Genomic DNA, 24297 nt, shown 5'->3' with positions numbered 1-24297 from the left:
GCCTCCAGTAACGCTGTGAGAAACCTTGGAGTCATTTTTGACCAGGACATGCATGTCCTTCAACGCACATATTAAACAAATATGTAAGACTGCGTTCTTCCATTTGTGCAACATCTCTAAAATTAGAAATATCCTGTCTCAGAGTGACGCTGAAAAACTAGTTCATGCATTTATTACTTCCAGACTGGACGACTGTAATTCATTATTATCAGGATGTCCAAAAAACTCGCTGAAAAGCCTTCAGCTAATCCAAAATGCTGCAGCAAGAGTACTGACAGGGACTAGAAAGAGACAGCATATTTCTCCTGTTTTGGCTTCCCTTCATTGGCTTCCTGTTAAATCCAGAATTGAATTCAAAATCCTGCTCCTCACATACAAGGTCTTAAATAATCAGGCCCCATCTTATCTTAATGACTTTGTAGTACCATATCACCCTATTAGAGCACTTCGCTCTCGCTCTGCAAGCCTACTTGTTGTTCCTAGAGTATTTAAAAGTAGAATGGGAGGCAGAGCCTTCAGTTTTCAGGCCCCTCTTCTGTGGAACCAGCTTCCAGTTTGGATTCGGGAGACAGACACTATCTCTACTTTTAAGATTAGGCTTAAAACTTTCCTTGTTGCTAAAGCATATAGTTAGGGCTGGACCAGGTGACCCTGAATCCTCCCTTAGTTATGCTGCAATAGACATAGGCTGCGGGGGATTCCCATGATGCATTGAGTTTTTCCTTTCCAGTCACCTTTCTCACTCACTATGTGTTAATAGACCTCTCTGCATTGAATCATATCTGTTATTAACCTCTGTCTCTCTTCCACAGCATGTCTTAATCCTGTCTTCCTTCTCTCACCCCAACCAGTCACAGCAGATGGCTCCGCCCCTCCCTGAGCCTGGTTCTGCCGGAGGTTTCTTCCTGTTAAAAGGGAGTTTTTCCTTCCCACTGTCGCCAAAGTGCTTGCTCATAGGGGGTCATATGATTGTTGGGTTTTTCTCTGTATCTATGAAGCGCCTTGAGGCGACTTTTGTTGTGATTTGGCGCTATATAAATAAAATTGAATTGAATCGAATCGAATTGATAATCTCATCAAATCAGATATTTTTTTTGTCAAACACAATTACCAAATCATATACTTAAAAAGGAAAGACTACACACACACACACACACACACACACACAAACAGACAATCTTGACAACTGTGACTGATGGCTCCATAAATGTGAACTGTAAGGCCACAGTGTCCCCTGGTACTGATACTGAGACCCAAACACAGTAACTTTGATTTTAAATTTATTTTTTAATTATTTTTTCACTACAGTCTGGCAGTCTTTAGAAAGGTTACTGAGCAAAAATGATTATAAAAAAGACATTTTATTATACAATAACTGTTGGTAATGCTTGATTCCATGTTAAGTTTCTGCTATGCATCATTAACGGAGGCATTTAGTAAACTGAGGCACTGACATCGTCCTTTTACTCGTCTCTCACTTTTCCTTCAGCCAAAGATTCCACTCTTCTTTGCTGTCAAAGACAAACAAACAAGTTATCACCAACACAGCATCCTCGTTTTTATTTGCCTGAATTTTTTCTGCTCAGACTGGTTCCTTACGTTTTTCAGTAACAGTGTACATGGCTTCCATGCCAGCTTTAATGTGGTCTGTGACGTGACAGTGGAGCAGCCAGGTACCAGGATACTGAGGACGCATCTTTACTGTCTGAAAAGAAAGTAGATAGAAAATCACATGACTCAATAGCAGAACAATTAGAGTTCAATTTCCTAATTCTGTTGGATAAATTGCTTAGAATTTGTGTTTTAAGGTGGTTGTCATGGTTCTGGGTGCTTTTGACCCAGCTTTTTGTGTCTCTTGTGTTTTTATGACTTGTTGTGTGATGGTTTATTATTCTTAGAATAACCTCAGGATTACCACCATGTTTACCGTTGTACATTTAGGCTCCCCTCATGTCTTTGCCCCCATTCTGTGTTTGTGCTTATGTGTGTTGTGTCTTGTTTCTCCTCCTTGTTGTTTATCCATGTTTCCCCGGTCCAACATGTCTCTCGTCTGCCTATTCTTCACTCCTGTGTCATGTTCCCCAGTTTCCTGTTTTATTGTGTAGGTCTTGTGTTTCCATGTTTCACATATCTGGTTTTGCTTCCCCGTTGCCTTGTCTAATTAGGTTCAGCTGTGTCTCCATCCTGTGTGCCATTTCCTTGTTACCTTATGTGTATATTTAGTGCATTTCAGCCGTGTCTCTCTAACTTTCACTCATCTCCGCCCACTCCTCCCTGCTTGCACTCTCTTCATAACCTCTCTTCTCTCTTCCTTTGGATGGTTGACCACATGCAATTAAAGTCATCCACCTTCATGCTAGTGTTAAAGTGAAACACACCAGACCTTAACGTCAAAGAGGAAAGACTCAGCTCTTAAAAGAAGCCATTCCTTTGAAATCTCACCTGAAAGGTGGCTGGAAACAGCTCATACACATCAGCACGGTGAGCACCTCCACCCAGCTGCAGAGAAAAGAGCATTTGTGAACTGCGTTTATATACTGTGTGATTGTGTGAGAGGGTATTTTTGAATCATTTCTATATACCTTATATTCCACACTATGGCCATGCCAGTGTGCTGTGTGTATGTCCACTTCATTGCCCATTCCCATTAGGTACCAGTACACCTTATCGCCCACCTCCATGTTCAGACCATTCAGGTTAGCATACACATATCCATTGATGGCTGCACACAAACATGCACACATTGTAAAGAAAAAATATATATTTTTATGTGTAGATGAAAAAACAAAAACGTTCAAAAATCCTTTTGTACGTGTCTGCTTGTCTCACCGTGCATTTTGTTGCTCTCTATAAAGTCTTCATCATCCTTTAAATTTGGGCGAGGGTTCCTGATCTGCGCTCTGATGTTTTCATCCAGATACCTGTAGTTTAAGCAGCAGTCATAAATATACAGCCCTTCCTGTTTCAGGCGGCGCTGCAGGAAAATTCAGCTAAACATCATATCCTGCTGTCCTGGTCCTCAGAGTGGATCTCTGCTTCTGTTTTAGAATTCTGTTTGCGTATTTAGTGTTGGATCGATGTTTTTATTTCCTCTTTTGTGACTGAGGCTCTGTTTTTTCTTTAATAATGGATTGCATTTATATGGGCACCCAAAGCGCTTTACAATGCCACTATTCATTCACTCTCACATTCACACACTGGTGCAGGCAAACCACAGTTGTAGCCACAGCTGCCCTGGGGCAGACTGATAGATGTGAGGCTGCCATATCGCGCCATCGGCCCCTCTGGCCAACACCAGTAGGCGGTAAGGTACAGTGTCTTGCTCAAGGACACAACGACCAGGACAGAGAGAGCTGGGGGTTTGAACCGGCAACCTTCCGGTTACAGATGAGCTTCCCAACCACATAAACTACGGTCGCCCCATCACCTTGTGATTTTCTAGGAGTGGGTTTCATTCTTTTTGTTTTTTGGGGTTTGGTTCATGAATTTGCAGTAGTAGTCACTGTCCTCCTGAGGACTGTCCTACAAAGTGAGATTAATGGCTTAGTGAGCTGTGTTGAGTTTAAAGTCAGAGTTTTCTGTTTCATAAAAAAGAAACTAATAATAATTAATAATAATTAACTAATAATTACTTATCATACTGATATACTTCTTATGATTACTTATTAACAAACAAACAGAGGCTCAATCGGTGATAAAATAGTTAACTTGAATTTAAATGTTTATTTTACAGCTCTGTGCAGGGTAAAGTTTTTTTTTTTTCTTTAAAGAGCGATGTTTTTTCTGCACAATCAATCTCCATAAATTTGTAATTTATTGTAATGTTATCAGCATTTTATCACCTGATAACATCTCTAGTTATCAGGAGGGGACACTCCTGGGAATCGTTTTGTGTGGACTCCTTTGAGAAGTCACGTGGCTTGTGAAACGCCCCTTTAAATGCGCAGAGTGCATACAGAGCCTGAAGCGGAAATCACTGCTTAACAGGGTAAGCTGATGACCACCATCATAATACTTGTTATCTCTTACTGGAATTTTAGGTTTTGTCGAGCCAGCTAAGGCAAAAAAAAAAAAAAAATGGCTGTATTAACCTTTGTTCTGTTGATTCATGTGTCAGTCTTCACGTGTTTCAGTTATGGTGTTCATGTCCCACTCTGCTTTTGTAGTTACCTTGCTTTGTGTTTTACTTTCAAGTGTCTTCTCCTGATTGATGTCACCTGTCTCTCATAACTCAGCTGCACCCATTCCATCTGATTTACCCTCCGTGAGTTTGCAAGCATGTGAATTTAAGGAGGATTATGTAATTTTGAATTGGAATTAAGAAATTGGGTTGGATCCTTTTACTTCAAATTTGTGTCATTTTAGCATGTATTGCCTGCTGAATAGAGGAAGCAGAGGTTTCAAAGGGAATCTATCTGCTACTTACCAACTCTCATTCTCGTCAAAAACCAGGAAAAGCAGTGCAAACTCTTCCACTTCCTTCTTCAGTCCTAAAGTCCTGGAAGACGCAAATATTTTATCATACTTTATTATGTGGTACTGCATAAACAGAATGTGTGCTGTGCTGTACATCAAGCAGAACATGTAGATACTCACCTGCCCCAACTACGGCGGCAGACGACTAATGGACCAATCAGTCCGCTGTAAAGGTCCTGGAGGGGCAGGGGGACAACATGTAAGTCTGTGAGTACTTGTTGTTGCCTGTGCTGTGTTTGATCTTGCCTACATCATCGTACCTTTGCAACATCAACAGTAGAGTAGTACGCTGACACAGAGCACTCCTCTTGCTCTGTTGTTGGTCCAGTGTTCTTGTTGACATACCAGTAGTAGGTGTGAATTTCACCTGAGAAACACATTGTAGTTTTCAATGTTTTGGACACCATTTATACATTAAGAACATGGCATGATCCATTAGAGAGGGAATACTGTATGCCCTTTCTATGTTCTCAAAAAAACACATTTATTCTGCTGAAGTCATAAAAAAGTTCCACAGTGACTGAAATTGTTTATTGATTGTGTCCCTTTGTTCCATCCGCTTCTATTATTTCTAGGCATTTCTGTACCTGGTTGGGTTTGGTGGACGCTGGGGTTTTCTGTTTTGACTCCGTGTGCATGAATGGAATAAGGTCTGGTTGCCATGTTCTTGAAAACCACCTTAACTTTGTCTCCAACATTAGCGTGAATCATTGGACCTAAAGAGAAGGCAAATGTTTTAAGTACCAACTGGAGCTTAAGACGTTGCACGATTAATCATGTGTTATTTACAATATGTAGCACAATCAGTGGCTTTTACTGCACCAACAATATATTCTCGTCAGAGCTTCAAAAACTTTATGGAAAAATATGAATTTGTACAGTATGTGTCAGTGGTCTCTTCAATATACTCACCCATAATGCCGAGATGCTCCATGTCAGCGGTTCTTTCGACCTGTTTGGTAAACTTGTCACTGGTGAACTGTCGGTAGACGACCTTCTTGTAACGAGAGCCTATGAATCCACCCTGCTTGTCCAGAAAGACGGGGGCAGGACTGCAGCGAGAGAGTCACCAACACATTTTGATTTACTAAAACAGCTGCAGTTCCACTATAACAAGTTTTCACTGTTATATAAGAGGCAACCAAAGAAAACTCGATTTGCCAGCATTACTATTTAATTCTTTCTCAGCGCTCCTACCACAATCTACGACAGTTTCATATACTAAAAATAGTATAGTGCTCTGCTATATACAGAATAAACTTTATAATATAATACTGACATCTGTTTGGTTGGTCACTGTTATTTTTGTGTTCCTATTGTAATGTCCAAAAGCAGTTTATTACCATAAAAGGCATTAAGATACTCAGAGTCTGCATGTTTAGAGTAATGAGCATTCTCATGTAACAATGGGACACTTTTTTCCCTAAACTTTACTAAATTTGTTATTGTTTTCTGTGATGTTTCATAAGCTTCATAAAATAAACACATAATGTATACTGTATAAAGGTAGACGCACAAGAGTTACATATATGTGCTGCTGGTATACTGTATTTGTTTCCACGGCAGCTCTCAGGCTCATGCCCTACAGCTGATACCTCTCCATGCCGCGGAACATCTCCACCTCCCAGGTGCGGTTTGGAGCGTAGTCCCAGTCTATTTCCATGGCAGCGATGTAGTAGGTTTTTGAATGTAACATCATCTCACTCTGACGATGAAGTATGCTGCACTTCTCTACCGTGTAGTTGGCCCTCATCCCATTACGGTAATGGTTCACTGTAGCAGACACCACCTCAAACTGACCTAAAACACATACACACACGCAGATACGGTAACACACAATGTGACTGTTGGATTTACAAATGTGCTCTTTTGACTAAATTCTCTGGTTTTGTTGTTTTGTCCAAATGTTGTTTTTTCTTAACACTTTCTTTTACCTTCCTAGCTCAGTCTGCAATGCACCAAATCATGACACTTGTCCTTTTTTTGGAATTAGCTCTCAAGTCTTCTCACTCAACACTTCTTGAAGATTTAATGGCCAAGGTCATAGTAAGGGTAATTGTATTTCATGTTTACTGAAATCATTCCCATTTACTGAACTATCCAACAAAACAAATGATGAACAGTCTGTGATGCCTTAAAAATATGTAACATTTCAACAGTACCTTTTAGCTTTTGTGCCCTGAGTCAGTCTACTAAGAACTGCAACCTACTGTCACAAATCAATGTGTGCATGTTTGTGTGCAGCCATCAATGGATATGTGTATGCTAATCTGTCACAAATCAAAGAAATGCACCAGCATAGCTCCCTGACTTAAGCACATTTCCTCAGGGTAATGTCTTTGAGTAAGAAGGCTGTAAATGTAAATTCAGCAATGATTCAGGCTTATGTATCAGAGTGACTCATGCTGATGGATGTTAAGATTCCTAATCATGCTTCGGTAGGAAACCTACTTCTATTCATGGCATGATGCACACATAGTAATATGATATGTTGTAAACTGTTTGCATTTGCTTGGGAAAAGACAGAACCTCAGTAGAACTGGGGGTTAAATTGCATGAAGGTCATTCGACTGATTTTTAGTTTTAGTCTTGTTTTCCACTGAATTATCAGTTCTGTCGCTGCTGTAGTTAGCTAATAAATTAATGTAAGACTGATAGCAACAGCCAACTAGACCAACCCAGTGACGTCACATTCTTTACTCGGACAAAACGGCGCTACACATGCTCTAGAAACTGTAACTTCAAGCACTTATTTATTAAACCCAGCTTCACAGACATGGCACTCATGGGATAAATTGACCTTAATACATTTAGTGTTTCATGTCCACTTCAATGGTTCTTAACACCGCTGTCATGGCAACTTCAATTCAATTCAGTTTTATTTATATTTTATTTATTTATTTCAAAAAGTATCCAGTGGACCTTTGATTAGACCAGTTCTGGCCCACAGGGTGCATCTTTGACATCACCCATCTAGGTAAATCCATGTGTCTGCTAGGTCAGACCAGCAGATAGTCGGACATTTTTAATTACGTTTAATCTGTTTTGTTGTGATGCCATTCTGTTTAAAATAAAAGAGAGAGTAGTGTCAATCATTTTCAAATGATTAATGTAAGTTTCCTATTGGCAGCTGCTGCAGCTGCCAATAAATCAATTCAACCCATCTTCCTCTATATTTCATTTGAACTTGAACTTTGGGCTTTTACTTTTTTGTATGCATGGGCCACACCTAAAGTGTAACTAAACAGAACAACATAAATAAGGGTTCAAAGCTCCATACCCATGCTGTCCGGCTCCATAGTGACAGTGTGTGAGATGTGAGGGAATACGCTGATGGTGTCCCGTCTGTTCTGCTCATAGATGAAACGGTTGCCCTGGAAGTAGAGACTGATGATGTCTGTCTCTGACCCCAGTCCTGACAGGTGCCATGATACTTTATCGCCCTTACACATGGTCAGCCCTGGGAGATTGTTATACACGAACCCATTGATGGCTAAAAAGAAATTCACAGAAATATTACACACAGAGATTAGGTACGTTATGGTGAATTGCTGAGCCAGTAAAGGGACATTAGTTGATAATAATAGCTGTCCCCAATTTAACTATTACATGGTGACTAAAATGAAACTTCACACTGTACCCACCATGCATTTTGTTGCTCTCGATGAAGCCCTCGTCCTCCTTGTTGACAGTGTTGGGAGCAGTAGTGAAAGTCCTAATGTTGTCATCAAGATACCAGCTCAGGTTCTCATCAAATACAGTGGCCATGAGGTGAAACTCTTTATTATAGTTTTTCTGCATGAAAAGAGAGAGAGGTGAAGAGGTGATGTGTCAGATTTTGCTTCATTAATCCAGTAAGGCCACAAAACATTGTTTTTTTTTCTTTTCTGTGATGTTAGAGTGGGACTGAACACTCAGGTTAGGAAGAGATTTTCCAGGCTGGAGACAGGAGCCGTGGATAGTCGATGACTAAAGCCAAAAGCACATTTTATTGATTTTAAGACGATCCGCCTCTTTGGATGCCACTGTCAGGAATATCAGGATGTCAGGAAGATTCATTCTTTTTGTTATAAAAAACTGCAACATTTTTTCAGTCTAACACAAGACACGTGTTTCAGGCCAGCAGAACGAGTCCTGTGTCATCAATATTTTCTGTGTAATTTACTGATAATTCTATTTGAGTTTAAAAAACATTTATATGTCCACTGCACAGCCTGGTGTGAATCATTTTATTCCAAATATATCTACCTTTATAATACCAAATTCAGGAGGATGTAACTTGCTCTGTAACCTGAACCACACAATATGTTGACTTGCTGGGTTTTTTTTGTCTTTCCTCTCACCTGTACTCCCTTCTTCAGCGATTTAGGTCGACAAATGAGAAGTGGCCCCACCAGTCCAGAGCTGGTGTCTTTAACAGGGTCCACAGCAGAGTAGTACAGATAGGTCAGACAGTCAGCCTCCCCTTCTACGGGTCCAGCACCTACAGGCACCATCCACTCATAGATGTGCACCATCCCAGGTCTGACCAGAGCAGCAGGGGGAGGAGTCACCACCCCTACTCACGCATTTCCACAGAGAAATGGCGAATTCTCATTAGCAATAATAACAGCATCAACAAAATGCTAAATGGTACTCCAACTGCAGACTTCCACTTACTTGGCAGCCTCTTCAGCTCCCGCAGTTTCTTATCTGTATAAGACTCTGAAGAGAGGAAAAGAAGAGGAGTTCAGATGGATGAAACAGATATTAACACTGATAGCATTACTTATGAATGTACATGCATTAACCTTCCAACTCATTGTGATACAGTGTGCCATCCTGTTCCACGCTGTACTGTACTCCATGAGGTTGTATTGTGTAAGGCCGACTGGCTTTGTTCTTGAACACCACCCTGATAGTGTCTTTCTCTTCAGCCTTCAACACAGGACCTGGAAACATTAACGTGCAACGTGCATAAGATGCTGTAAGGGTGCAATATAGTTTTTAATAATAACAGCTCATAAAATTAGAGGGATTATCAACATGGTTTAAGACACTAAACCAAATGAGTTTGTTCAAATATGAGTTAAGGCAGTTTTTGGAAATGTTCCACAACTCTGCTGTGCTTTTGAATTGCAATAACTCTATTTCTGGCAAGCAATTCATTCAAAAAACCTGTAATTAACTGAGGCAGTTGTGGTTTTGTTAGCGTTTGTGCGCTTGTGTCATTCTGTCTGCAAACGCAATAGCTCGAAAGGTATTGTAACGATGGTTAAATGTTATTTTACAGTGACAGGTTGACACTGTTGTTATTTCTTTAAGATACATGTTTGGTTGTGCTGCAGGAAAAAAGGGAGTTAATGTGTGCAGGAAGGGGAGGGGGGGTCCATGTTGTTGTGTGACTGTGCGGGGCAGAAGTGAGGTGTTGTACGAGAGCACTCTCCCCGAAGTTGCCTGTGTTACCGAATAAACGGACAAACTGAGATCAAAACGTCTGGTTCTTGAGAACATATGGGAACGCTACAGTATGAATGAACTCTGAAATTTGATGTAATCTTTGCTTAGAGCGAACTGTCAAACTGATTAAATAAAGCGAGGCCGTAACTTACTGATCAATGACAGCACCGAGCCACGGTAATTACTAATTAAGAAACAACTGGATTGTTTTGTGTTTTTATTTTTAACATTGGCACTTGGCTGCTCTAATTATTGTCTCACTTTATTAAAATCAAAAAATGATTTCATTACTTGTTCCAGAGAAGCTCTGTTGTGTGTGTGTGTGTGTGTGTGCGTGTGCGTGCGTGCGTGCGTGCGTGCGTGTGTGTGTGTGTGTGTGTGTCTGTGTGTGTGTGTGTGTCTGTGTGTGTGGGTGGGTTTCGTTTCTGGGTTTTGGGTTTGTTTTTTTTTGTTGTTGTTGTTTTCAGATTTTAGCAACATCAAACTTTCCAAAACCACGCAAGCTTGAATTACCCAGAATTCCAAGGTGCTGGTCCTCTGGGCTGCGGAGCATCTTTGTCATGAAGGTGTTGTCAGTGTACTCCACATAGCGAACCTTCTTATAGCGGCTTCCAATGCGGTTTCGACCTCGGGTTACAAACGTTTCTGCCGCACTGCTCACACAAAAGCAAAGTTCAAATTAAGAAAGATCTCTGCAGACCAGCAGTCCTCTACATTCCTGTCAGTTTGTACAGTAACTAACCCATCTGTAGGCACTGTAGGAGCATAGTCCCAAACTTCTTCTTCAGCGGCAATGAAGTACTGTCGCTGCTCTCCATAAGGCCGGGGCTTGTGGACATTGGGGAAGCACTTCTTTATCTCAAACAAAGCCTGCATTCCAGCTGGACAAAAGCACAAAAAAACAATGTTGAATACATTATTAATCGGTGTGCAGAAATGTATCCTTCCCTGAATTGTAATTCATAATCTCACCCATCAGATGGTCATTGACACTACATGCCAGCAGCCAGTGTCCTGGGTTGTCAGCTACCATTTCCGCTGTGGTGCTCAAAGCAGGAAAAAGACTGATTGTGTCTGTATGATGGTTCATAGTGGTCAGGATCTGACCATGGAAATGGACTGAATGCATGTCCACCTGTAGATAAATAATATTTCAATAATGTTACACAAGGAGGTGAATGTACTAGAAATCCTTTTTGCAATTCTGAAACTAGCAATAATAATAATGAAAGCAATCTGTACCACAGAAAGTAACACATGCTCACATTTTTATTAAACTTGAACCTTATCTGATTAAAGACTATCAGTAGAAAACTTCTGCAACAGTCTCAGCAAGGCAAACTTAAATCCTTAAAAAAGCTGAACCTTTGAAAGCACAAGCTGTGAGACTGACTGTATTTGCAGGTGTCTCATGGTTTAGTTAGCAACAATTAGGATAATGCCCACAGCCCCTTCTGTCTTTGAAAGACTGTCTCCTGAGAGTTGAAAGTAGGTGGAAGAGAGCCTGGAGAGGTGGAGAGAAGAGGAATGTCAGCAGAAACATGTGTGTTAATGAGAGTGAGGCTGGTGGAAAGGTGAACATGCAAGGAGTAGAGGGAGGGAAGATGGACAAGTTTAATTAAATACCTGGAGCCAACCATCCAAAACAACAGACAGCACACAAGAAAGGTGAAGAAGCGAGTGTAGACAGGGTGGAGTGTGCTTGGAGATGAGTGCCAGGGTGATTTGTGACAGAAGGATAGCAGCAAGAGTGAAAGGGAAGGTTTCCAAGATAGTAGTGAAACCTGCTGTGATGGATGGTTTGGAGACTGTGGCACTAATGAAAAGACAGGAGGCCAAGCTGGAGGTGTTGAGATTTTTGTGGGGAGTGGCCAGAATGGACCGTATTAGAAATGAGTTCATCAGAAGGACAGCTCAGGTTAAGCTGTTTGGAGGCAAAGTTCAAGAGACGAGATGGAGATATTATGGACATGTGCAGAGGAAGGAAAGGCAGGAGAGAAAGAGGAAGACAACAGAGAAGATTCATGTATAAAGTGAAAGAGGAGGGTCAGTGTGAGCAGGGAACGGGGTGAGATAGAGGCAAATGATCCACTTTGGAACCCCCTAAAAGAACCAACCTGTTCTTCTAAATGTTTGTAAACATTATAAATTGAACTAAATGTTTAGATTAAATGCTCAGTTGAATATTTTGAAAATATTCTCTGTAACAGTAATATTAAGAATAGAGATGTGATAATATAACATAGATTACCTCATTGCCTAATGCAAACAAATGCCACTGGATCTTGTTGCCTTGGCACATGCTCAGTCCACGAAGATTACCATACAGCAAACCATTAATACCTGTAATACATAGCGAGGGTAAAATGGTGCAGGGATCCAAATGCAAGCTTGTAAGTGTGCATGCTGGTGATATGCTAATTGTTAGCATGATATGTTAATTGGGATAAATAAAGTCTTTCTGATTCTGATGCTTCCTCTCACCATGCATCTTGTTGCTCTCAATGAAGTCTTCGTCCTCCTTCAGGTTTCTGGCAGGATTTGTGATGTATGTCCTGATGTTTTCATCCAGGTACCAGCTGAAGTTCTCATCTGACACCATGAACAGCAGAGCATACTGGTAGTCTGCTGAACTATCGCCATGTAAGTCCAGAGTTCCTGCAGAGGAGAGGACATTTAGAAAGACAGGCAGTGCTTTACAATACAAAAGAAAAAGGGGATGAAAAATAGATATAAATATAAAAATAAACACGTTTTTAAAAACTGTCTATTGTGTTCTATTATGAATCTATAATGTAAACATAGTTACATAATGTTAACAAGAGTAAAAGGTAGAATGTTTGGCTCTGAAAGACACTGGACTATAAATAAAATATATTAAAGTTGTACTTAAGTAAATTTAGTGGAGTAAATGTACCTCTCTTACAGACGATGAGGGGCCCTATCAGCCCTGAGTTGATGTCTTTTGGCGGGCTGACGTGGGAATGGTAGAATCTGGTCATGCAGTTGCTGTCATGTGATGTTGGGCTGTGGGATTCTGCGAGGGTCCACTCATAGGTCACTGTTTGACCAGGAGGTACCGAATCATCTCGCTTCAGCTCTGGACCCGTGCCATCTGGGTAGAGTGCTCCTGAGGAGTGAACCCACAAACACAGTCACAGTCACACGCATGTGTTAACCTTTCCACTCCACTCTAGTAGTACGTCCGTTTGTGCATTTCTCACCCTCGTTGCCTTTAGTATAGTTCAGACCATGTGGGTGGGCGCTGTAAGGTCTGGACGCTGTGTTCTTCAGGTGGACAATCAGTGTATCGCCCTCCTCAGCCATCAACAGAGGTCCGAGGTAACCCAGCCATTCTGCTTTTGTCAACTCTGTCCTGTAGGTGGCGTCGCTGTACTGCTTATAAACAGCCTTCTTGTAGGTTGAGCCGATACGCTGCGGACCGCTCTTTAAAAAGACGGAGGCTTCTCTGTTGAGGGGTTCAGGCAGAGATGCATGAGAGTGGTTTTGTGTATGTGTCCTTATGTAAGTTAAAACACGTAAAGCTTCTAGAGAGACTGAGTGTCTCTAACACTCTTTTTTCCGCAAATGACATCATGGGTCAGATTTACTAAAAGGTTAAGGTCCCAATGGCAAAAATGCGCAGGATCTTTCTTCCTGAAATAGCACCGCAAATGAGATAAGAGAGGGGAAGCTGGAAAAGAATCTATATGTTTGATATATGCTTATGCTTTGATATATATGAATAAAATAAAATATATGAGACTGGAGCGCGATTTATCCAAGAGAAAGGCTGCACTTTGGCGAACACTTCCCAAATACACCGAAATCTGTAATAAGATATATGATGTGTAGAAGAACATAAAACACAATTGAGTGCTAATGATGATACTGTTAGTAAGTGCTCAACTGCGTGACTGTGCGCATCGAGTAACGAGACCGTTCTCACTCCCACAGCATAACGTACCAACGCGTCGGGATGACAACGTGTTGAGTAACACCGTTACGCGCGCTGTGTGAGGCTGTGCGTAGAGATGCATATGAAAAGCCTGCTATGTAGGCTATTGCAAGATGTAGACATTAATCTTTGGGGTCCTATGGACTAGAAAAGCGCTATACAAATGCAGGCCATTTACCATTTAATCCAACACACTCATACATTCCCCGACAGACATTTCAATATGTGATATAACAGCGGTGACATAGAGAAGTAAAGAAAGACAGAAAAAAAATACAGAGTGATTGTCGAGGAAAGACATGCAGAGACGTTTTATTGGGTAAAAATGTCAGACTTCAAACTTATCAGCTCACTATAAAAAGTAACTTGGCTAACAGTAAAACAACGTATACACAACTCTTTTGTATACGTGTGAAGTTCAGATCAGCTCGATTCTCATCATTTCGTAACAAGCCCAGTAGGTTTTCATAGAGGAGCACAACTGAGATTCTGGGAATAAGAAAGGGTTACGGGACAGATTAAAAATTTTCACACTGCTCTAACAGCTCCAAGCCTTCCTCTCGCTCCAAATGAATAACACTTAATGAATCAATTTTGCATGATTCGTTTAAATATTAAATAAAGAAAAACTCCTACAAATACACGTGCAAAAGGCCAGCTGCAAAAGCACCGGGCAAAGTTTACGCTCCACCTCTATAATAAATAATAAGTAGTTTTTTATCACCAAAAACTGATTTTATGCTGATAAGTCTGGTCCTGTGACTACAAGATGAAGCACGTGTACCAACACTGTGATGGTACACGTAAAGAACCAATAACCCATGACAGTGATTCAGCATGAGCAACACCAGGATACCAAATTATCCAAGAAGTACATTTATAAATATATAGTTGCCATTTTTTCATCACAGTGTCTTCATATTAACTTATATATTGTCATATGCAGTGCAATGCGTTCAGTAGGCTATAACTGTGTTCTTATATTAGTATCTGCTGACCATATGTGATCATTCCTGTTTGTCAATTGCTGTTGAAGCAAATATTAACATGTCGTGTTGGGGGGGGGGGGGGGGGGGGGTTAATTGTACCCATTTTGATTCTTTATTTCATATTGATTTATGACTCTGTGATAAAATGGAAAATGTATCGTGCGCACTTACTCATCGTCCTGGATTGAGCGGTTTTGGATGATGTTCATCCCAGTTGGAGCATAGTTCCACGACACCTCTTCTATCTTTAGAAAGTACTCTCGTCTCATCCCGGAAACACATGTTACCACACAAAACAACAGCAAAACAGCCCTTAAATCCAGCCTCAGCATTTTTGTCCAAAATAAAAGCTGACAGTGGTGATAATGATAATGATGACTCTTGGTTTTATTTGAATTATTATTAATACTCTCGCAGAACTTGAAGATAAAGACCCACGGCGCAGAGAATTAAAAGTCTTGGATGTTTGTCAACCAGTGTGTCTCAGCGACGTTTAAAGCTCTGTGTCTTTATACTGCGTCAGATGACTCGCAGGCTGAGGTCAGCCAAGCAGGACCGAGGGGTCACTGACCATCAGACTGCCAGGTGTTCGATCAGCAGGCGAGACTTGCATAAGAACACAAACAGTTTTGTTCTCGTAAATCCAAACACCAAGAGATTAGTCTTAACCTTCATCATTTACTCCCTTGTAGATTTTCACTACAGCTCAAAATAAAGTTTTTAAAAATCAACATCGTTCGTTTAAGAATCCAAAGATTCTTATCTGTGTCAAATCGGAGTTTTTTTCTGTTCAGCAAAAAAGTCCAGTGACGTTATATTTAGCCAATTACGTAAAAGTGGACTTTTGAGTAAATGTTTGATTTTAAATGCAAGGGGTTAAATGTTGAAAACGACCTTGTGTCACAACCAGATTCATTTCACTGAGCCAATAAAGATGTCTCTGTGTTTGGGTTCATTACTTGTGCGTTTACTTTGCTAAAAGTCAGTTTATGATAATTAATTAATACTATTCCTAATTTATCTTTGTGTAAAGGTTCTCAGAACAAGGAGAAAACGGTCGCTGTGCACACAGTTTAGGGAGGGGACACTGCTAAAAAAAATGAGCACCAATTTGCATGGCTCTCAGGGTTAAAGGCAACAATTACTCAATCTGATAAATATCAGTATCAGTCAACTCTGGAAACTCTAGTACTCAGTACTCACTAGTATTGATTACAACACACCACAGGAGCTGCACACAAAAAAATCCACATTTTGACCTCAAAGGACATGATTGCATTTGCGTCTGGGATATTTCCCCTCTACAGAAGCAACAGTTTGATTTTTTGTTTTGTTTTTAAATAATAAAAAAACTCTGGATGCATACATATAAAACAGAAATTGTTCGTTTTTATTCAAGGCAGCACAAACAAACCATACATTATAAAAATATGCCACTAAAATATATGTGTGTGTGTGTGTGTGTGTGTATACATATATATATATATATATATATATATATAATGTTTGTTAACACTGGACTAGCATCTGAGAAACATTAAGACAACAATTTACAACAAAGTATACTGAAAATTAAAATAGATGTAAAAACATACACGCACACACACACACACACACACATGCACAAAAAGAAAACCGGCTTGTGTTGCATGTGTGATCCAACACACTGCAAGTCCTGGGACCACAAAAATAAAATTAGACATAAAGGGCACATCACTGTGCTTCATTTTAGCCAAGACGGCACATTCAAAGACTATAATCATGGCAACACGCACTGTTTCTTGCAAAAACACCATTAACCAGGGAAAGGAAATACCCAAAAGAAGGTAATGTTCACATTATCAAACAATATCAGGCAGTTGATTTGATACTGATTGCTCTGTTATTAACGTAGTTCTCTTCAGGCCTTAAAAATGTTAACACAGCTGTGTAGCATACAACATAAAACAACAGTGAAGAAACTGAGCAAGCCTGTGCACCACGTTTGACAGACTTTACTTCAGTAAACCTAATACTCCCATCCTCTCTTACTATCTGTACATGTTGGCTTGCTATGCCTGCTTTTAAAGTAAGTTACAATGTCCTACTTATGGAATAAAAAAAGTCATACAGAGCTACATTGTTGCAGACACATATCCCGGCACCACTGGTGACTTTGACTGAACTTGAAAATAAACTGATTACAAATCTAACCTGGCTGACTGGAGATGTGGTGCTGTAATCAAACACATACACGCACACACGTTGCAGTGAAGTTATGTGTGGAGACTTCCTTTTGTGCTTGTGTCCATTACTGTAATGTACATGTACGATATGGTTGTATCTATATGCATCTGTGGTATGTCTGTGCAGATGAATCTAAGCATTAAGACTGTACTCCTGCTTGTAGCAGCAGGGCCGGCAGACAGCGTTGACTAGGCCATTTCCCAGCTGTAGGAGACAGATGATGAACTCCAGCACTGCCAGGCCCAGTAAGACACACAGCAGAGTGATGTTCCACTCTATGATGTTAACCGGCTGAAGGCACCGTGTCCACGTTTCTGGCTGCAGAAGATACCTGGGACAGAGAGTAAGTGTGATTATCAAAGAGCAAGTCACAAACTGGTGAAGGCATAACTCATAGGTGTCAAACTCTGGCCCGCAGCTTAATTACATTTGGCCCGCGAAGCCATACCAAATTACTATTAGAGCTGGCCTACTGGTATTATACAGCTACTATATATATATTGTTTAGTATTAAGCTTTGCTTGTTCCATATTCAGTTTTCCAGCAAAACTTATTTGAGTCCATAAGAAAAGATTCATTCTTATATCTGGAGAAAGATTTTTTTTTTTCAATAAATATTAATGTTAGCCCACGACTTTGTTCCAGTTTTGAATTTTGGCCCACTGTGTATTTGAGTTTGACACCCCTGGCATAACTGATCCAGAAAATTAGAGCAAGTGCTGTTGTGCTACATTCTCTCCAGAAAGGCAGCAAAGACTCAAATGCAGAAATCACCCCGACCTGGTCACGGCAGATGGCTGCCCCTCCCTGAGCCTGGTTCTGCCTGACTTTTTCCTTCCTACTGTTGCAAATTTTTCTTAGGTGCCATATTTTCCGCACTATAAGCAACACTTAAAATCCTTTAATTTAATTCTAGTTTTCACCTAAACACAATATACTATGTTCTGACTGAAATTTAAACGACCAGTGAGCAGCAGGCTATAGTATGGAGTGACATATCAGTGTCCAATGTGGGTTTTTTTATGTGCAAGTAAACCATCAACACTGACACAAATACAAGAAAACTGCCTCTGAATAGCTGTCCATTATGGATGAAAGGGTTAAGCACTTTAAGGAGACTATTGTTGTGATTTGGTGCTACATAAATAAAACTGAAGCGAACTGATAAATGAAGCAGACAAAATGTGATGAGTTGATTCAAAGTGTTAAATTAAAAGCTTTCCTACTCTAATTTTAAAGATGAGGCCTTAAGGGAGGACAGTGCAAGTGAGGGAGGTCACTTGTAGACTGAAGAATCATAATAAACTATCAGAGACAGAGCAAAAGCTTTAAGAGTGGTCAAATCAACAATCTGGTGCTTTTTTAGAATAAATGAATGCACAAATCATTTCAGCCTGAAAGGCCACAGACAATAACTAAAGTGTATGATACAATTATTGACAACATTATTTATACTCCAGAAAAACATCAACTTTGCAACATCTAACCAAGTCTATAGTCAAGACCTTAATATATAGAAATATAGGGTTTACAGACATGTACAAACTGCTGGTTATGGAGCAAAAATGCCAGACTATACCAGTAAATGGCTATACTCTCTGCTCAGCTTCAGCTAAATGCTTCAAAACTAATCGAACAGCACAAATGCACAGTGCAAATTTTCTCAAGGTAACCAAACGGGATATTCTTCAACGGTCAAGTTAACTGATCTCATCCCAGCATGCTTTTCAGTTAATGGAGAAAAACGTGAAGGCAGAGACCCACAACTGAAGGTGACTGATCTTCTGTATTTTAATTACCTGATATAATACACAGTAATAATGCGTAAATAATAATGCATGTGATATAATCTCTTTTCACAGTTTCTGTGTAAAAGCGTGCTTTTAATAATCGTTCTTTTATTACCCAGTGTTGCAGCAATATAAGTTAGAGTTACAACTTTTTCATCTGTACTAGAAAGCTCAGTAAAAAATACAGTTGGTTTTCTGTTTGTTTTGTTTTTATACAGGTATTTATATTAAAAAATTACCTTTGTATTCAAAATACTGATAATCTTTCAGAAGACGTAAGAGAGCTGAAATAATAAACTGAATACGAAAGTGAAAAGCACGAAAGACTGCACAAGTCATTTCAAAATCTTACCTGAATACTTACTTTATGACATTTCATAGACAACATTAACTGATAACGAAACGATTGTTACACAACGCCGCACAAAACACGCACCTATGCAGACATCTACATCTTCATACACAAAGCGCTAGGATGTATCCTTACCTGCCCTTTTGGTCTGCAAAGGGGTACGACCATCCATACGAGGTGAAGCATTGGGGGCCCTGCAGGAGTGCATACCCTGATACGATGAAACAGTAGGCAGACCCCACCAGACCGACCACAGCTGCCAACACTGACCCACACATCTACAGAGGAACAGCAGCACACAAAGGGATTTTTAAACACGTGCTTTCGTGTTTTTGTGCAGCTTTATTTCTGCCTGAATGAAAAGCTGCTTCACTTATGCATTTCATAAATGAGATACAGAGGCAGCTGCCACACACACACACACACACACACACACACACACACACACACACACACACACACACACACACACACACACACACACACACACACACACACACACGTGTATCTGCAGCTGTGCCCGTGGCCTGAAGGGTGTGAGCCAAGCTTACTTTGTTGAGTGTTACCTAACAATGGGGGCCTTGTTGAGTTATCATAGCTGGCTTAGAATTAGCATTCAGTTCATAAGGACACAGTGTTGGGCAGCTTAAAAACTTTACCCTTGTAATCAAGCAAGTAGTGAGAAAAAAAAGGAAAACATTTAGATTTAGAAAATGAAAATGGCAGCCGGCAGTTTGGAAATAACGGCCTGCATGTTGTGAACCCAATTTTCTGTGCAGCACAGCGTCTCCTTTGTAGATTTTTAAGCATTATTTACAGCTTAACACGTCTCTTACCATTAAACTCTCATTCCAGCAGCAACTACATTTCCCCAGCGTGGTGAAGGCAACCGCTGGAACCAGCATCTAAAAGTACAGAAAGTATTTGTTAATTGTTTTATTGACCATTAATAACACCCAATAGCAGCAATCTTTGCATTTGGTTACTAGGAGCTGCCAGAGTAATTCAGTGCTCTATACCAGCATCTCTACTGCCACCTACTGTTGATCACCGCTTACAAGTCAAATCCTGTGTTTCATTCATACAGCATATACCACAACGTTTTCTCAAAGAGCTTTGCAATCTAGCCAACATGTGGCACACTCTATCCTCAAATGTCATGTTGCCGCACTAAATACTGTACAAATGTCACCTAACAACGAATCACATATATTCAACACAATCAGCGTGAAGCTGTAATGTTCATTCAGCTGTTAGTTTTTTAATGGGACTTAGTCTTAGAGCTATTCTTGGCTTCATGTAGGTGGTGAAAAATGTGACTATTCTCCCTGAGATCCAAATTCAAAGTGATTTTAATGATACATATCATACATTGTTTGACTTTGGTCCAAAACAAAATGGCCAACCTCCACATGAAATAAGCCTGCTTTCTCTTCATTGCCCTAACAGAGAGAAACCGTTTGCTATAGCTGGAGTTAATTAATAGTGCACATTAAACATAACTTTATGACAGACCCTTCTGCGTCCCAATGGTACCAGTAATTTGAGATGGGCAAACATGAGCACAGGCCATTTAAAGTGCAGTGTGAATTGCGGCAGCTGCCACATAGTGTACTTGTGTGTACAACTCAAGAACTAAAGGCAATCCAACATTTGTTTGTTTCAGGAATTTACTTTTTATCTTCTTCATCCCTTATTTTCTGTCCTCCTCTTCCCTGTGTCGGTATCTTTTGCTCTCCTACTACATCGTAAAAGAGGAAAGGAGGTTCCCTTGGTTTAACACATTAACGTATGAACAGAAACAAAGAGAGGGATCAGAGTGTTGTTCCACATCCTGGACATCCCTCTTAAAGCCCCATCCTATAACAGAGGCAGCAGGGGAGGCTGACGACAAGCAGCGGCGGGAGGTGCACAGTGAGAAAGGAAGAGAAGGAAAAAGGAAGCCAGAAGAGCAAGGGAGAGGAAGGGAGTAACCCAAAAATAGATTATGCCCTGATTGGTTCAGTTTGCTCTTTGACTCTCAGCATTTGGTCATTTCCACAGAGAAAGATAAAGCCCAGAGAGGGAAAGACTGACACAAACTCAGACTAAAAATCATTCCTTTCTCAGACAAAGAGGCCCAAGATGGATTTTAGTCAGACTGCCCTTTATAAGTATTTTATCAGGCTTGTTTAAAAGTAATTACACTGAGAACCTTTTAGCAGTTAAAGACGTGACATATTACAGAGAAAGAGCAGGAAAGTGAGAATATACCGTGTAAGTCAGTATGGTTTTCAGGCTTCTTTCCTTTATCCTATGCAGGCCTTCATACCAACAGCTATCAATGCCGCCGTACAGACTCATCACACTCAGAATTTTTCTTTAAAAAAAAGGTTCAAAACCTGCCATAAGTGGTGCCTGTTTTTGAAAGCTTGAACATTTCAATTAAGACCAAACTGAAAAACCAGAAACATAGGCAAGGGCGATAGTGGAATGCACAACATCCAGTCTTTATCGTGTTGTTCTTCACAAAGTCTTGATGCTACAACTTGTACAAACCCTGAGCACTTTCACAGACACTCTGAGCATATTTTTTTTACTCAAAATGTGCACGTGTTCTGCTGATTAACACACTCGGTCTTGTCTGGGGGGGATTACAGTCTCTCCTCTGTTCCTCCACAAAACCAAATTAAAAGAACAGCTCCGTTCTGCTCAGTCCGAGCATAAACCCATCAGATCAGCGGCATGCAGAGCAGACGGATTGACTGTGGATGCACACAAAACTCCATTGTTCTCACTGAGCAACTGCAAACACTCTGTCTGAAAGGTGCTGATGGGAAAACGACCAGAGTTTAACAAACTTTTGACGTAAAATCAAAACTCAACCAAAATCCTCTCAACTACAACTGAACTAATTTAGTAGAAGTTAAAAGCAAGTTGAAAGCATAAATGAGTTCTGACTAGTATCAACTTATCAACAAAAGCGAGGCTTTCTTACACACAGTGGCACTGCCATTGACTACATGTGCCAGCACCTGCTGCATTTACTGCTGAATGAGGGAGGCAGGAAGGTGACATAAGCATCCAGCAATTGTAATCACGCTTTTAAAGGATTTCATCTGCTAACTGGGTAGTGTTTCAGAGTCACATGGTCACGGGGTGAGAGAATGCTTCTTACACACGGCAGTGAAAATGACTCATGATAAACAATGGCTGGCTACAAATGAAAAGGAAATCTCACTACACTGAGAATCACTGAATTTCACCCTTTCACCTCATCTAAAGGAGATAGATACACCACTGGCATCTGTCCCAAATCACATTGCTGCCACATATTTTAAATTTTCCAGAGTATGAAAAAAAATGCTTATTATATAGCATCCAAGCTGAACTTTTAGTAAAAGGACATTGAACTTTATACCATGTGATGTCACGTTTTCAGTAACAGCTCATCAAATGGAACACAAATAAACCTTCAGACGCACAAGCTTCTAGTTTCTTCTTCTTCTCCACTACAGCTGCCAACCGTTCAAACAGCAAAAAATGAAAAAACAAACGCTATTACGATCAATTATTTTGGAGCATTTGGACAGGGTGTTGTCTAAAGCCTCAAACCTCAAAATGTCGTACATACAAAAAATATAGACAAATAACCAGCTAATTTTTCTATTATTGATTGGCAATTCTCCATGTAATACAAAGTATAAAATAAATGAATCTTTGAGCACAGTCACCATCATGACCGGAAGTTAAAAACAGATTTAAACCTCCAGATATCTGATGATCCAATCAGACTTAAACCCTAAACTATAATGTTACAAATTAAAAATGACAGAAGATGATCAAAGAGGGTTTTTTTTTTTGTACTCACCAACAGCCCCCCACCTCCTAGGCCACCAAAGTACCAGATGTAGCTGGCCAGGCGGTCCTGCTTAATGTAGGTGATTTCTCCCATGGGAAACAGCAGTAGCAGGTTTGCCACAATACAGCAAAGGGCCAGAGGCAACAGAGCCAGGCCCAGAGACCTGGCAAAACCCACCGAACAACACATCGCTCACCCCCCAGAAAATCCACGCTCACAACCACAGGGTGGAGAGGAGAGAGCTCGAATGGGCTGAGGAAGGCAGAGACCGAGTGAAAGAGGGGAGGGAAGGGTCCGAGCAGCTGGGGAGGCAGGAAACGAAAATAAGTGACAAGACCCTGGTGTTTGTGTGTGTGTGTGCTTGTGTGTAACTGCTAGGCTAGTGTGTTAGATTTTCCTTCCTTTGCTGAGAAGGTTCTGCCATGACACACGTATGAGGAAGTACACACTCACAGGAAGCTGGAGGGTGACCCAATAGAACTCTGGCACAAATATAACGAAGAAACCCACAAATGTGTGTGTGCGTGTGTGTGTGTTTCCCACAGCCTCTTAGATAGCAGGGTCTTTTAGAGCACTCTTATACTTACACAGCAAGGAGCCACTTTCCCTCACAGTGACTTAATCATAAGAGCAGATCCATAATCTGGGATAGTCTATAATATTTAGTTTTAGTGGGAAGTGGGAAGTTTTAGTGGGAATCCAGATCGCTTTCTAAAAACCTTCAGGACTGCAAAGCACCAGCCTTAGCTGAGAATGGACTTTTTGAGTTTCCTACCACATCTATTTTGGTATTAGTTGGTATGTAAGGTGCTGCTCGAATTATTTTATTTATTGGTTAAAACTGCACGGTGGTGTAGATTTTTAGTATATCAGGGGAGTGGAAATTCCAGTCTTCCCATAATGAGAAAAAAATCCAGTTGAAAGTCTAAAAGAGGTGAAAACATATTCAAATCTGTGAACAAGTAAACTCGTTTTGTCATCGGACAACAACAGCAGTGTTTGTGTGATCGGTGGATGCAAAATGTGTATTAAAGGTTTCCACGCTATAGAGTAGGCAGTCATGGCTTTAAAGCGTTTGATACAATTTACCTGTTTGTTTCAGGTAATGATGCCGTAGGTCAGCAGGTGTATATAGGTCAATAAAGCATAATGTGACCTCTGTATGGATACATGTGTGTGTTTCAGATGCCCTCAACACTGTGAGCTGTTTTATAATCCAGCTGGAA

The 24297-nt window shown here is 40.5% G+C and overlaps 2 protein-coding genes across 2 annotated transcripts; both read right to left on the bottom strand.

Annotated features, from left to right (window-relative positions):
* Positions 1 to 1342: 1342 nt before the first annotated feature.
* Positions 1343 to 15360, bottom strand: cp (ceruloplasmin). Its single transcript, XM_026147082.1, has 24 exons — positions 15034 to 15360; positions 13140 to 13384; positions 12833 to 13045; positions 12400 to 12573; positions 12167 to 12258; positions 10888 to 11050; positions 10658 to 10796; positions 10429 to 10568; positions 9267 to 9407; positions 9136 to 9180; positions 8820 to 9034; positions 8121 to 8271; positions 7757 to 7969; positions 6072 to 6276; positions 5389 to 5528; positions 5064 to 5192; positions 4737 to 4843; positions 4597 to 4652; positions 4427 to 4498; positions 2830 to 2921; positions 2583 to 2722; positions 2443 to 2499; positions 1600 to 1705; positions 1343 to 1511 (listed from the first exon to the last, which is right to left on the bottom strand). Exons 1-24 carry the CDS (start codon positions 15192 to 15194, stop codon positions 1486 to 1488), a joined length of 3222 nt encoding a protein of 1073 aa, XP_026002867.1. The 5' UTR covers positions 15195 to 15360; the 3' UTR covers positions 1343 to 1485.
* Positions 15361 to 16250: 890 nt separating this feature from the next.
* On the bottom strand, positions 16251 to 23675 carry tm4sf18 (transmembrane 4 L six family member 18). Its single transcript, XM_026148336.1, has 4 exons — positions 23081 to 23675; positions 20067 to 20135; positions 19366 to 19508; positions 16251 to 17419 (listed from the first exon to the last, which is right to left on the bottom strand). The coding sequence occupies exons 1-4, from the start codon at positions 23258 to 23260 to the stop codon at positions 17221 to 17223; spliced, it is 591 nt and encodes a 196-aa protein (XP_026004121.1). The 5' UTR covers positions 23261 to 23675; the 3' UTR covers positions 16251 to 17220.
* Between the last annotated feature and the right edge of the window lie 622 nt (positions 23676 to 24297).

This window comes from Astatotilapia calliptera, chromosome 17 (assembly GCF_900246225.1).
Source record: "Astatotilapia calliptera chromosome 17, fAstCal1.2, whole genome shotgun sequence".
In the NCBI taxonomy this organism is placed as follows: Eukaryota; Metazoa; Chordata; class Actinopteri; order Cichliformes; family Cichlidae; genus Astatotilapia; species Astatotilapia calliptera.
This window is presented reverse-complemented; position numbering and strand designations above follow the sequence as displayed.

Coding starts and splice junctions, on each gene's coding strand:
- cp (XM_026147082.1), bottom strand. CDS start 15,194: ATGCTGAGGCTGGATTTAAGGGCTGTTTTGCTGTTGTTTTGTGTGGTA. Junction 8,272..8,819: donor CGCTGAAGAAGGGAGTACAG/GTGAGAGGAAAG, acceptor CTTTTCATGCAG/AAAAACTATAATAAAGAGTT. Junction 2,500..2,582: donor GCCATAGTGTGGAATATAAG/GTATATAGAAAT, acceptor TTTTCTCTGCAG/CTGGGTGGAGGTGCTCACCG.
- tm4sf18 (XM_026148336.1), bottom strand. CDS start 23,260: ATGTGTTGTTCGGTGGGTTTTGCCAGGTCTCTGGGCCTGGCTCTGTTG. Junction 20,136..23,080: donor TAGGAGGTGGGGGGCTGTTG/GTGAGTACAAAA, acceptor CTGTACTTTTAG/ATGCTGGTTCCAGCGGTTGC. Junction 17,420..19,365: donor TTTGCAGACCAAAAGGGCAG/GTAAGGATACAT, acceptor TCTCTGTCCCAG/GTATCTTCTGCAGCCAGAAA.